The sequence below is a fragment of the Rissa tridactyla genome, chromosome 11, assembly GCF_028500815.1.
Source record: "Rissa tridactyla isolate bRisTri1 chromosome 11, bRisTri1.patW.cur.20221130, whole genome shotgun sequence".
NCBI lineage: Eukaryota > Metazoa > Chordata > Aves > Charadriiformes > Laridae > Rissa > Rissa tridactyla.
In genome coordinates, this window is record NC_071476.1 from 3323072 (window position 1) to 3335650 (window position 12579).

The window sequence follows — 12579 nt, forward strand, 5'->3', positions numbered from 1 at the left end:
GCTTCCCTGCTTAACTTTAATGAAGGGACTTTCGTAACCACCTGAAGGCCAGGACCTGGGTTACAACAAATAATAATTTTTTAAAAATTAGCAACCAAAGTTATTGGCTTCTCTACGGTTTGCATGTCTCCCCCTGCACAACGTAACATTTTTAACTTTGTAATTACGTGGTAGGCACCCAGCGCAGAAGTGCAGGGTCAGTATCAGAGCATCGCAGGGTAATTATGTGGCCATTTTTGTCTTGTAAATTACAGAGTTATCTTGGGATGGAGAGAAGGAGAACGGCAGCAACTGCTTGACTAATTGGTAGTTTAAAGTTTAATTACCCTGGGCCTGACGTGCTGCCTCGCAGATGCAGCTGCGGGAGGGAAGAACGGCTCCAGACCCCGCACGGACACAGCAGGTCCTGGGGGGAGCAGCCTCAGCCCCCGGCTACCGACACCAGCCCGTCCTCTGCTGCGCATCGCCCTGGACGGACGGACACATCTGGGGAGGAGAGGGTAGGATCTCTGCTGTGGAAAACCTCCAGCTGTCCTATGGATTGAGGCTGTTCCTCTCTTTCACCACTTCCCAGACCTCCCTAGGCAGAGAAATTCTCCAGCCTCCTAGGAGAGGACAGCCTGGCGCTCCAGAAAGATGGCCCTGCTGCTGCGCAGCACAGCTCTGTCCTCCGGCAGTGCCTCCCTGCACTAAAGGGAGAATCCTTTCCCTAACGAAATCTTTAAATCCAAGGCATTCCTTAGAGCCATTGACAGTCAGATTTGATTTAGCACCAACTTGCAGAATAGGTACATATTTTATTTTTACTGGAAGGTCAGAGGAATCTTGGTGCATCGTCATTAACAAGTCTGCCCTTAGTGGGGCTCTCAGGATGGCTGCGAAACACTTCACTTTGGGGACACACACTGAAGTGGAATTAAAACTAGTTAGAAAATGCAAGCTGTTACCAATAGTCAACAACTTCTTGATGGCCTGACTAAAACAAGCTGGAGGGCAATACCAGGACCCCAGGTGCCCATGACGTGCAAAAAAAAAAATCATTATAACAACAAGCATTAATTGACAGTTGGCTTAACTGGCTTTGAAAAGATGCAGATTGAGTCTGGAGGCAAAAAAATAAAATAAAATCCACCAACCTTGGAGATACCCTGGAGATGATCTTGCTGGCTCAAGACAGAAAATACCATAAGGAGAACACTGCAAAGAACTTTGGTATTTTTTCTACCCAAAAGGTGGATTAGAAAAAAGACTTGCAGCTTAGTAATTGTAAGTATAGTGCTTTATAAAATACGAGATACTAAAAAAAAAAATGCCAAGGGCAACTCACCAAATTTGCCAGAATGTAGTGGTAGCCATTCCCATTCTTTTCAAGCTTGATGATCTGCAAGATGAAAACCAGGGATATTTAGCGGAGACCAACTAAGGAAGTACAGCTTCATTTATCTACCCTCTCCATTTTTCCCTGATGGGACTGTTCGGTTGAAGACCGAAAGACATGGCAAAATAAAAGTTTGTAATGTTGTTAGAGGAAGGACAGAGCTTTCACACGTGATATTTGAGCATCAAGTCTGAAATTAGACAGGAGAAGATCCCCAAACAGATTCCACAGGCAGGGAGAAATAAATTGCCTGACCCAACCTGTTTCCAATGGGCTCAGGGATAAAAACGCAGTGCTTTTTCTAAAAAAAAAGGTTAAACAAGATTTATATTTCAGACATTAAAGGAACAAAGTGGGGAGCTGGGGTCCATTTGTCCTGTGAATGCAGCTGAAATACTGAGCAAGACTAGAGAGTTATTCTGCACATCCTCCCATCTCCATCCCCTGCCGCAGACACCTACCCGGGCGAGATGTCAGGACATTTAGACTACAGGGCAATTTTTCTCCTTTACTGCACTGGGGCAGCTTCAAGCCACATCTCCAGAACAAAGCAAGGCACTCAATAGAGGATTCCCCTCGCACGCTCATTGAGATTATTTATATCTTCGTACTCATGATGTCCCAATAGATGTTCTTTGCCACTTACTCCTTTCTCCCTGATGCCTGTAGAGTCCGTTTTTTACTCTCTTTTATCAAGACAATTACTTACAGATCTGTAGCGTTTGAAAGATTCTGTGTTAGCTGGAAATTTTCCCTTGCCTAGGTAGAAAGGCATCATCTGTTGCAGGGTTGCCTGTGACTACGGGGAACAGGGTCACTGATCAGATGGTCCCTAGCTCTCTTCCTTGATTATAAAAAAATACAGAAACAATACAGCTAAAAATCACATTCTTGCTGGCTCCATGTTTCCACTGAAATTCCTCTGCATTGACTTCCAGCACTGCTGTTAAATTCTTATCAGGTGACTAGAGCCAGATACCATCTGCATTTGAGCCAATGCATGTACAGGAAGAAGACAGCGAAAAAAAAAGCCCAAACTAAAATGCCCCCAGAACCTGTAAAAACAGAAGAATTGCCAGTTTCTGAGAGAACTGTGCTATTTCCATAAGGTTTCTTTGCTGGCAACACTACCTCTTATTTCCATTGTCGTATAAATTGATTCTGAATTACTGCCTGCATTGCCAACGCTCAGGCAAAATCTGCACGAATGTTAGCAAGGCCAGAAACACCCTCACAGCCAGAATGATAATAAAATGACTGCTGTGTTGGATTCAACCAGAGATCGGTCTACTCAGGACTCCTCTCTGATACCGGGCTGATAGCAGGTGTTTGAGAAGCATCAGACTAGGGCACACACAGACTGATCTTCCCCATGGGATAACACTCCCGGATTATCACGAACAGCCATTTAGGGATTTCCAAATGGATTTTAAATGAGCTGACACTTGCTCTGTGCAACTGGTTCATCTGCCTTAGCCTTTCTCTGATGAAGTGCTCTTGTATGCACATTAAAACTCATCTGGTTCCCAGCATTAACGTGGGGGCAGAAATTAACTCCAATGCAGGCTTCATTTAGTAGTGGTTTCTTACACAACTGATGTCAGTTCCACCAGCTTCACTGCCCTGGGGTTCTCTCAACAGGATCCCTTGGTATGGCTTCTGCTGACCAGTCTGGAGCCCTCAGAAAAAAACCTTTGTCTACCTAAGACTATAAAGATACTCGTATTATGGGTAGTTTTCTGAGTATCTTCCAATGCCAGATCTGAGAAGCAAAACCAGACTCAACTTGTCCCCTTCCATTCATCAACTGAGACTGACCTTTGCAGTAAGTCCTAGACCTTATGGGAGGGAAGGAGCATCTCCGAGGCACTGGGACGTCTAAGAATTACGATCCAATTCCCCATTTCTCCCGTGTCAACAATAGCTGGCGTTGGCTCCTTCTGCCCAAACTCTCCCTTTATTATTTTATTAGGTGTCGGAGTCGATGAACCGGAGAGGGCTGCCATCCAGCTTTCCCTGAGCTGTTAATCTTGCAGCCCATCCACCTGAATTATGAGGCTTGCTTCCTGTGTTTTACACAGTTATTTGTGATCTTAATTTATTTTAGAATGCTTGCTCAGTCCTAATGTGTCCGGACGGCGGTAGCAAGCTGAGGTTATAATAGCATTTATCACTTAGCCTGAACGTGGTGAGAGGCTGTGCTGGGCTGCATGCTGATAGCTCACTTGGGCCACCTAGGTTTCATTACCCACTTCTTAATGGGCCAGTTTGACATCTATTAGAGAGAAATCCTCTCAGAGTGAAACAGTGGCAAAGGAGAAATTCCAGTTATTCATTTTAATGAGAGACAAGGAAGAAACAATACAGGGCTTTGACGGAATACAACCCACCGCTTACTTATCCCATTAGGGCTACGCAGCGCGGCCCCGTGAATATCCTGTCCTGAACCAAGGCCCGGCTCATAAACGCCAGTTACCTCGGCAAAAATAAATCATACCCTTGAGACATAACACAGAGAAATCTCCCAGAAAGAAATCAGGTCATTTTCCCGCGTATCGTTAACACATTGAGCGCTGGCTCCTCTACAGCTACGGCCTCCAGAAGGCGAGGGCTGCCTTACTGGAGTCAGCGGTGGTTATTTGTGTTACATGTACGGGGTGGGAAGAAGAAATTAAAAGCGTGTGCAAGCACCACTGTCTACATGTGAGGAACTGATGCTAAAGAACCATCCCCAGCTCCTCCGTTCACCGGGGAGCACAAATCCACAGCCACGGAAAGACAGAGACAGGCTTGTCAGGGAAGAAGATAAATGCATTAAAAAGCCCCTGAGAGGCCGAGGCAGCTCTTTGAACACCTCAGACGCTCAAAGAGACAGGGCGAACAGAGCAGTGCCATCCACGCAGAGGTTGCTGCTGCGGTGAGCTGAGAGACTGGCCGCCAGCCCGAGTTTAAGTCCCAGCTGAATTTCACAGGATAATGAGCCAAACACTATCTTTGATCCCCTCCGGTCATCTGCATGTTCTGAAAGCCCCGGCATCCCCTGCTTACACTGGGATAACTACCTCTGCTTCCTGAAATCCCTGCGGACTCAGAACAAGAAGTCAAACGAGGATAAAACCAGACTACAGAGGTCTGAAAAAAGTTCTCTCCAGACCTATCCCTATCAGGAGCGTTACCTCCTAGGCACAGATGTCTGTTGGAATTGCTCTGTCTTTAATGGATGTTTTTTACAGCATTGCAAAACAAATACAATCACAAGATCTGGGTTTTTTTAGTGTTCTTGCAAATAGCTTTATTTGTATCTAAGTTTAACTCTTGCTCCAGTTAAGTGAAGAAGCTTGAAAAAAAGGACTTATTTTCCTCTTCTTATGAGGAAAATGAAATAATATTTGACTACAGAACTTAACTTTCTGTTAGACAAACCAGGCTTAAAAAACCCACATCATTAACCTTAGAAATCTGATATACTCTATAGGAAAGCTTGCAGAAAAGGCAAATTCACTGCCTAGGTCCTGTCAAAAATATTGTTCAGCTGCGGCCACTCTGTGATCAGAGAGAAGATTTTACCCTTCAGAATAATCTGGTCTCTCCTTCGTGAGCATGATCTTCCCTTCGAGGTTAAAACCCGTTACCTGCTTCGTTATTCTATATAATGGAGTAGCACCCAGAGACATGCAACGAGGATGGACTGTGCTTGTCGCTGAGCCGTGCAGCTGGTGAAACGGCAGTCCTTGCCCCAGACAGCGAGCAGCTGAAGTGTGAGACAGGAGATGACAGGTAGCTTAGACAAAGCAATGTGCGAAGCACGAGGCAAGAGTGAGCGGGTTATGAGACGTACGACAGTGGGAGTCACCGTGCAGTGGCTGCGTGACGCTGCGGGGCCCTTTCTAAGCCGCGTGGGACAGGAGTCCCAGCTGTGGTGAAAGCTTTGGCTGTAGGTATAAGGGGGGAAGATATTAAGGCTGGAGTTGAAGAGGGGACACAAGTGTGGACTGAGACCTGTCCATGGGCTTGCATTGGTCTCACGTCCACAGAAGTCCACATTCAGGACTTAGGGAAAGTATTAAGGGAGGCTTGGAAGAAAGAAGATGGGGAAAATTTGCATCTGCACTACTGGGCAACCTATTTAGATTGCACTTGAGTGAGGCAGGGCACACAACTTAGCTGCTAAGTCCTCTGCTGCATACTCATCTGTCTTGTGGCCATGAGCTAACAAAACAGCCAGGAGATGGCTGGGAATAAACCAGTCTCGCAGCAAGGCATAAGAGGAGCTGGAAACATCCGATCCTCCTACAGCCTGGATGCCCTGTGAGGATGCTGAGCTCCAGCCTGATATGGAGACAGTGCTCCTGAGGACACTACAGATGTACCACTTCTCCATCTCTGTCCTGCTGGCAGTGGTTGTGAGAATTTGGTGCAGCACATGAAGGTTGAAGTGTCAGGAGTCTGGCAGTGCCGATTCACACCTCCACCCTAACTCACAGGAGGTGGGAAAACCAGAGAAAAACTCAGCAGAATAAGGAAATGCCACGTCTCGTGCACACTGCTTAGAAGAAGTAGCACAAAGCAAACTTGTTGGGGAGTAAGGGGGTGTAAAGGGCTCAGCAGAGGAGTCAATCAAGTAGGGAACATGGAGCAGCAGAGCTCACTCAGCAGGAATACACAGGAGCTCCTAGTATTTCTATGGCTTTACATTTTCCACCATAACACAACGGAGAAATACCCGCAAGCTCAGCAGCCTGCTGCAATACACACACACACATCGCATCCAAGGAGAGCCGCAATGAGACATGAATCAGACAGGAACGGGGAGAACTTCTCCAGGAGAAACAAGCCTTCCTGTCCTGCATGCAAGACCCCTCCCAGAAGACCCGCACTGGCACAACCTTGCTAAGGATGATGTTCAGCCGCTCAGATTCACAGTCCACCACCACCAGCCTTTCCTTCTTCTTCTCCAGCTCCTGGAAGAGCACGCGGTAGCCCTCTTCTGTTGTCGTCAGGATGTTGACAGCTGTCACCTGCCAATTCTTCTCGGCTGCAGTGTCCAGCACTTTCTGTAAGACTGACAACCCTGTGATGGGAAGAGCAGGGGAAGAGGACAGTAGGGGGAGAACCAGGTTTTAGTTGTGCAATGGCGTCTTTCCATCCTTCGGACAGTCCGCATAGCTGCCTCGAGCTGGGCTGGATACAGCTTTGCAAGAGCGCAGCAGAACTACAGAGAGCAGCTAATAGTCTAGCATCTTACCCATACACAGCTGGGCTAGAATTAATGACTCCTGATTTTTCTGTTCTAGCACAGGAAAATAAGATGATATCAGGCCTAGTTTTGCTTTGTAATCGGCAGATCAGTCTCGTTGATCAGGCCCTGTTGTGGGATTCAGATAAGAGCTCTAATCCCCATCTTCTTGTCTGTCGCTACCCAAATCACTTGGTTTCTTTGGGCCATAGTTCCCTTTCCTCTTTGATCTGTTTAGGCTCTGCGCTCCTAGGGTTAGGGACACCCTCAGCAATCACAATACACAATCATATTCAGCGCCCTTGTCTCTCTCAGCAGCATCTCATCAGAAAACTTCATTATTTTTAAAAGGATCTTGCCTAAATTACATGCACGACCTTCCAGATGAGATACATGTAGTCAGCACTACTCCGGAGTCCTGCTAGACAACCCTGCCTACTGCAGTCCTTTTGGGATATTCAGCGTGCTCATGCCTCGTGACAACAGAAAGCAGGGCAGGATGCTTTTATACCTTCTCCTCGTCTTTTAAGGTCATCCTGTCCCTGCAAGGGCTAATGACAACTTCCAGGACAGCGCTGTGAACCACCCTTACCTCTGCACTGTCCTCCACAAGTCCATTTTGCTCTTGGCCTCCAAGCCTGGAGCTTTAAAGGCATCTGAGAGCTGGGGAAACTGAATCATAGAGCAAAGAGCTCACCAGCCCTGTTCATGGTTTAGAAAGTTAGATAATATCTTCCAAGAGCCCAACAAAGGCTTTTGTTATTTTACATAAACAAATAACTCCCACTAATGCAGGGAACCTAAGAGTTTTCCAAGCTACCTGCCAGAAACACACACATATATCACAACTGGATGTGGTCTCAGGTGAGACTTGAGCAGCTGTCGGTTCACTTTTATAAACCTGGGACTTGGTGGCCTTGAAAGACCTATTCAATATGGGACTTATTCAATATAAACAATTTCCCCATTTGAAACCCAAACCACTTATACATTAAGCGTTTCCGTCGTGTTCACGGGGTTCAGACTTGACCCTACGAGTACAGACACACTGGGTCAGGCTGACGCTTTAGCTAGATCAATGTCCACCTTCAGCAGTAATGAATATTTAGAAAAGGAGTAGAGAACAGGGAAAGCATATGGTGACCCTTCCTTTGGCCACCGTCTCAGCCTCCAGCGACCCACAGTAAGAGGACTTCTTAAGGCAAAGACTCCATCTAGACCACTATGTTTAATTGACTGGTAACCTTTTCCACATACTTGTGACTTACCTCGGTCAGCATCATAAATGTACACAAACTTCTGCCAGCTGTAGTGCTCGATGACGCTGATGAGGGCATCCTGGAGCTCCGGGCGAAGCTGCAGAACAAACTGGTTGGACGTTTCAACAGGGAAGCTTGGTGTTATGAAGCAGACATGGAGAGCCCCGCAGAAAGACGTGAGCATGTTGACGGTTCTCCTCTCATAAAATCCAAAGATGGCGTAGACGCCCTTGGAGAACTGCGAGCAGACTGAAGGAGCAGAGAGAAAGGTCATGAGGGCAGAAGGACAAGGAGGTTTTTCAGAGAAGTCACCAAAATAAATCTTTTCCCTGTGATAAGCTGTAGGCTTTCTGGACAAGAACGCTTTCCTCGAGGACCGTAGGTTGGCGAACACAATGTGTGAAGAACAGGGCTTGTGGCCATGGGTTGCTCTGCCCTTGATCTCCACAGAGCTGCTTTACCTTTGATAGGCAGAAGGGACACAGGAGAGTGAATTAATTCAGTATCCTCAGGGCTTTGCTGAAGATTTTGCTGCTTCTAGGATAAAATATGTTACCTGCACAAGGGAATCCCCCAGCAGCAAAGCACAGTGGCTCAGCCCTGCCAGGAGGCAAAGCCCTGCCTCCTCGGGACGGCAGCTGTCTGGGCCCTGTAGCTGTTTTACTATGGGGGAGAAAGGCTGCAGCTAGAGCTTGCTATTGCAGCCCCAGATGCATTCAAGGAGCAGAAGGAAAGCATTTGCATGACAGCACAGCCGTTTGTGGCCAATGACTCCAGGAGGAAACCATGGGTTTGGACTCAGAAGCTGAGACCACGCTGAGAGGGCATCTCAGCAAAGGTTCACCTAGGTTCAATACACTCATAGCACAGGGAAGTTTGTCCCCTGGCGTGAGCTGCTGGCACTGAGGTTGGAGCCTCTGACACCAGGGGTGCGTTGGTACTTGGGGACACCTTCGTGACAATTTCTGGTTTCCTCACAAAGCCATGGTGGGGAAGGCTGTGGGCCCAGTGAAGCAGTGAGGGTGGCCTGGGAGCTCTCCATGACTAAGCTCTGAGCGTGCACGCTGGGTTCTCCAGTGGAGATCTGTGTCTGATCCCAGCAGCTGGCGCTGTGCTGCGCAGGGAGGGCTCTTGAGTTGGAGCGCTTCTCGGGAGAGCATTTAACGAGATCGTGGGAGCTGCTGGAAAAACGCCTCAGGATCTCAGTGAGGCAGAGAGAGTTCACACTTTGGGTTGTAAAACGTAGCCCCTGAGATAGTCAGACTCGTTTAATATCACCCCTGTTTATGGCACATCCCAAGCTATCATCAATAAATCTCCAAGACAGAGGTGGTGGCAGTGACAGCGTTTTCCCTCTGTCAGAACTCCTGTCACTAGTGTCTCCTCCCGTTGCCACTCCGACTCTGAAGACCTTTGGCTGTGACATTTATCCTGACTCAACACTTCACACTTCACTCGCCAGCCCGCCCTAACAGAGTGCAGGGTGAGAAGTTGGATGTGACATTTTGGGGTCCCCTGGCAAGCGCTGTGCACTGCTTGGGAATCCCTTGACCTGGTTTCTGCTGGTAGCTGCCAGCACCGAACCTTCTGCACATGTGGCTGGAGACAGACTCCTAAAACATGAGCTTGCTTTATCCTTAGCTGGGCTCCATCCAAGCTCTGTCCCTCCAGTGGGGACCAGAAGTCATCCTCAACTGGCTTACAGCCATCCTGCATAAGATTACCTTGTTCCTCACTTTACCGCCAGCATCAAATATTCAGAGGGAAGAGAAAGGAATCTTACTTCCCACTGTGCAAATCGAGTCCCCACTCCCATCTCCAACACCAAAACAAAGCAGCCAGATTTTTGAAACGGCACAGTGTCGAGAGCTGAGAACTGAATTTCATGACACTGGTGAGAAATCTCCCTTCCTCTTGGAGTTGAGGCCAGGTTTTGGACATCCCAGCCCAGCAGTTTGTCCCCAAGGTCACCCATCCTCTCTTTGCCACTTGGTGTCTGTGATCTCACATACCCCAGCACCCTCCTCCCCCAAGGAAATTTGTATTTCTGTGGGACAGGGACTTCGTGCGAAGCCTGAACCACGACAGAAATAACCCTCTTTATTTTCACGGCAGTGTCTCTCTTTGCAATCAGCAATTGTGTCTGTATCGGCTGGAGTCACTGCCCTCATCATGAGACTGACACATTCAGGAAGAAAAGTAGCAGACACGGATAGAAATAGTCTGAACATCGTTTCCATGTGACTGGACCAGTGTGTCTAACGAACAGTGCGATATACCATATGTGAGAGATCAGAACATGATCTCTGGAGACCCGGGCTTCAGACTCATAGGATGATTAAAGTGACATTCTCGGGGCCGCTGAACAATCCAGCACAATTAATAATCCAGACAATAAACTTAGCCGGCCTGGTTTGTTTTGTATTAGGCAAGCCACGGCTTCCTTGAATTTTATTTTCTATTTGAAATGAATCCATTATTTTTTAGATTTTTTTTTTTAAACTCTGTGGCTCAGTCACGCTCAGGCAGCCCTCCTACACTGTTCTGAGACACTCATCAATCCCAGCGTTTGAAACAGATTGCACCAAAGCCGACTGGGAGAACGAACAGTCTTTATCATTAGTAAGTCTGGAAAGAACCCTAGCTCGCTTTGTACTTTCAGCCTAAGAGAGGCCATGGACAAGGCAGATAATCCGGGGAAAAAAAAAAGATTTGCTGAGGGTTATCACCCGAAGAACAACAAAGAAACCACTGTGTCAATTAATCCGGAAAAATGCAAAGAGTGAGAACTGCAGCCACTTTTCTGGGACTGAACCTGGCATAATGTAAAAGCAGCGGCAGCAAAGGAATTTAAATCTCAGGACTATTTTAAAATACAGACGTTCCAAATGAATTTACCCAGCAAAACTAAAAAGAAGTTACTTGCCATTTATTTAATACACTAAGAGATAGCTGTAATTTCTTTATATTTGCTTTGTTTTATTAAGCAAATTTATTAACAACTGTGTTCTCATTTGATTGCTCTGCAGCTTCTTAATAACATACTATTAAGAACTGCAAACCTTAACTAGAGGAAGCAAATATTTTAAACTCTCTTTGTTTTTCTAGAGAGGGGGGAAGCTTATCAGTTCCTCTGCAGTCACTAGCTTCCGACTGATGCTTTTCTAAAAAGATTATGAAACATAAAAGGGATAAAGATCACGCTGGAATGGAAGGTCCCACAAGTTGAGCTCTGCGGGTCAATTGGCTGGTGACAACATCGCAATTTGGAAGCTTTGTGCCGACTACCTGCTAGGTGGCCACAGATTGGCTTTTCTTACAGAAGAGAGTTGCAGTCAATCTGGTAATTAGCGCTCGCAGTTCAATTTGGACGGTTCAGTCTCTGAAGCTCATTTCTGCAGGTGGGAAGCTGGGTGAAATGCAACAGCATAAACGTCCGCCTATCCGTGAGCCTGTCTGTGAGCATGAGTGAAGAGTGTTCACTCGGGCGTCAATGCAGACATTTACGGGAGTTTGCATGTGCTATTCCTGGCCCCTGGGCTGCGCAAAGGGAAAGGACAGAGAACATCTATTCTGGGCTGTAACCATGCTATTATCTTACAACAAATTTCTAATTAACTACAGAAAAGTTTTCCTCTAAACAAACCCTCAGAAAATATAGTTCATAATGATTGATAACCATGGCAACTACTACCATATTCACCCTGATCCCTCTTTTCTAATTGATCAGGTTAAGACTTCTGGCTGGGACGTTCCCAGGGTGTGCTGCACCAAGCACCATGGACATCCCATATCCTTCCTTCTCCAGGCACGGATCTCACACCGATGGTCCCTAGTGTCATTCCACGAATAAAATTAGGTAAAAGCAGAGGCATTAACTTGACTGTCACCTGGTTACGCTGGAAACACAACCCAGCAACAACCAGCTGCACTTTGGACACCGCAGTGCCTGTTGCAGCCAGGTGAGGTGAGAGCTCCTCAGGCTGCTCTAAAATCACTTCTAACTTACAGTAAAAATCAAAACAGCTTTGTAAGATTCCCGGTACCTAGTTAAAAAACGACTGATGTGGTAGAGCAAGCAGGAGGAGGTCTCCCCTCTCCCTTTATGGAAAGGTTGCCGTCGTGGAGCTGGTGTGTCCTTGAATTCAGATGAGGAAAAAGCACACGTGCTTCACTCATGCTTGAAATCCCCAGGCTCTAGGATTTCTAGTCCTGCAATTTCTCTCAAGTTTCTCTTTTCATATGGAAATATTGAAGGTAAAGCATTTAAATCTGAGAGAGGAAAAACTGATTTTCTTGAAAACACATGCAGGATAGGACACCTACCCAGCAGCCAGAGACAGGCAGCCCTGACCACCTTTGCAAAAAGAAAAATACATCCCCACAACTACAAATTGCACATTTTCTCTGCAGAAGAAGGAAGCAAAAGAGATGTTTTGAGTCTATAAAAAGTCCTGGGAGACTTTTTTTGGCTAAAGCTCTCAACCAGTCACAGAGACAGTAGATGTACAAGACCGATTCCTGCATTCAGGAGGGCCAGGGATATTTTGGAACAGGAGGTTTGATCCATATGAAAGGCAGATGTCAGATATAACAGTATCTCATTGGGATTTCGGTAAAAGCAGAAGGGAAACCAAAAAGTTTCTCTTTGTCATCACAAAGAGGGGCTGAAACAGTCTCTGCATTAGAGGGAGGAGGAAGGGCAA

General features: G+C 46.7%; 1 protein-coding gene across 7 annotated transcripts in view; it reads right to left on the reverse strand.

Annotated features, from left to right (window-relative positions):
- Positions 1 to 12579, reverse strand: part of GRIA1 (glutamate ionotropic receptor AMPA type subunit 1) — a 125794-nt gene that overhangs the window by 56603 nt on the left and 56612 nt on the right. For all 7 annotated transcript variants that reach the window (XR_008468836.1, XR_008468835.1, XR_008468834.1 and 4 more), the window contains exons 3-5: positions 7883 to 8122; positions 6265 to 6449; positions 1328 to 1381 (exon numbers count right to left, since the gene is read on the reverse strand). Coding sequence is in view for 4 of the 7 variants with exons in the window: in XM_054217209.1 (XP_054073184.1) it covers positions 1328 to 1381; positions 6265 to 6449; positions 7883 to 8122 (479 nt within the window). In the remaining 3 variants the exon portion in view is untranslated. The remainder of the gene's footprint in view (positions 1 to 1327; positions 1382 to 6264; positions 6450 to 7882; positions 8123 to 12579) is intronic.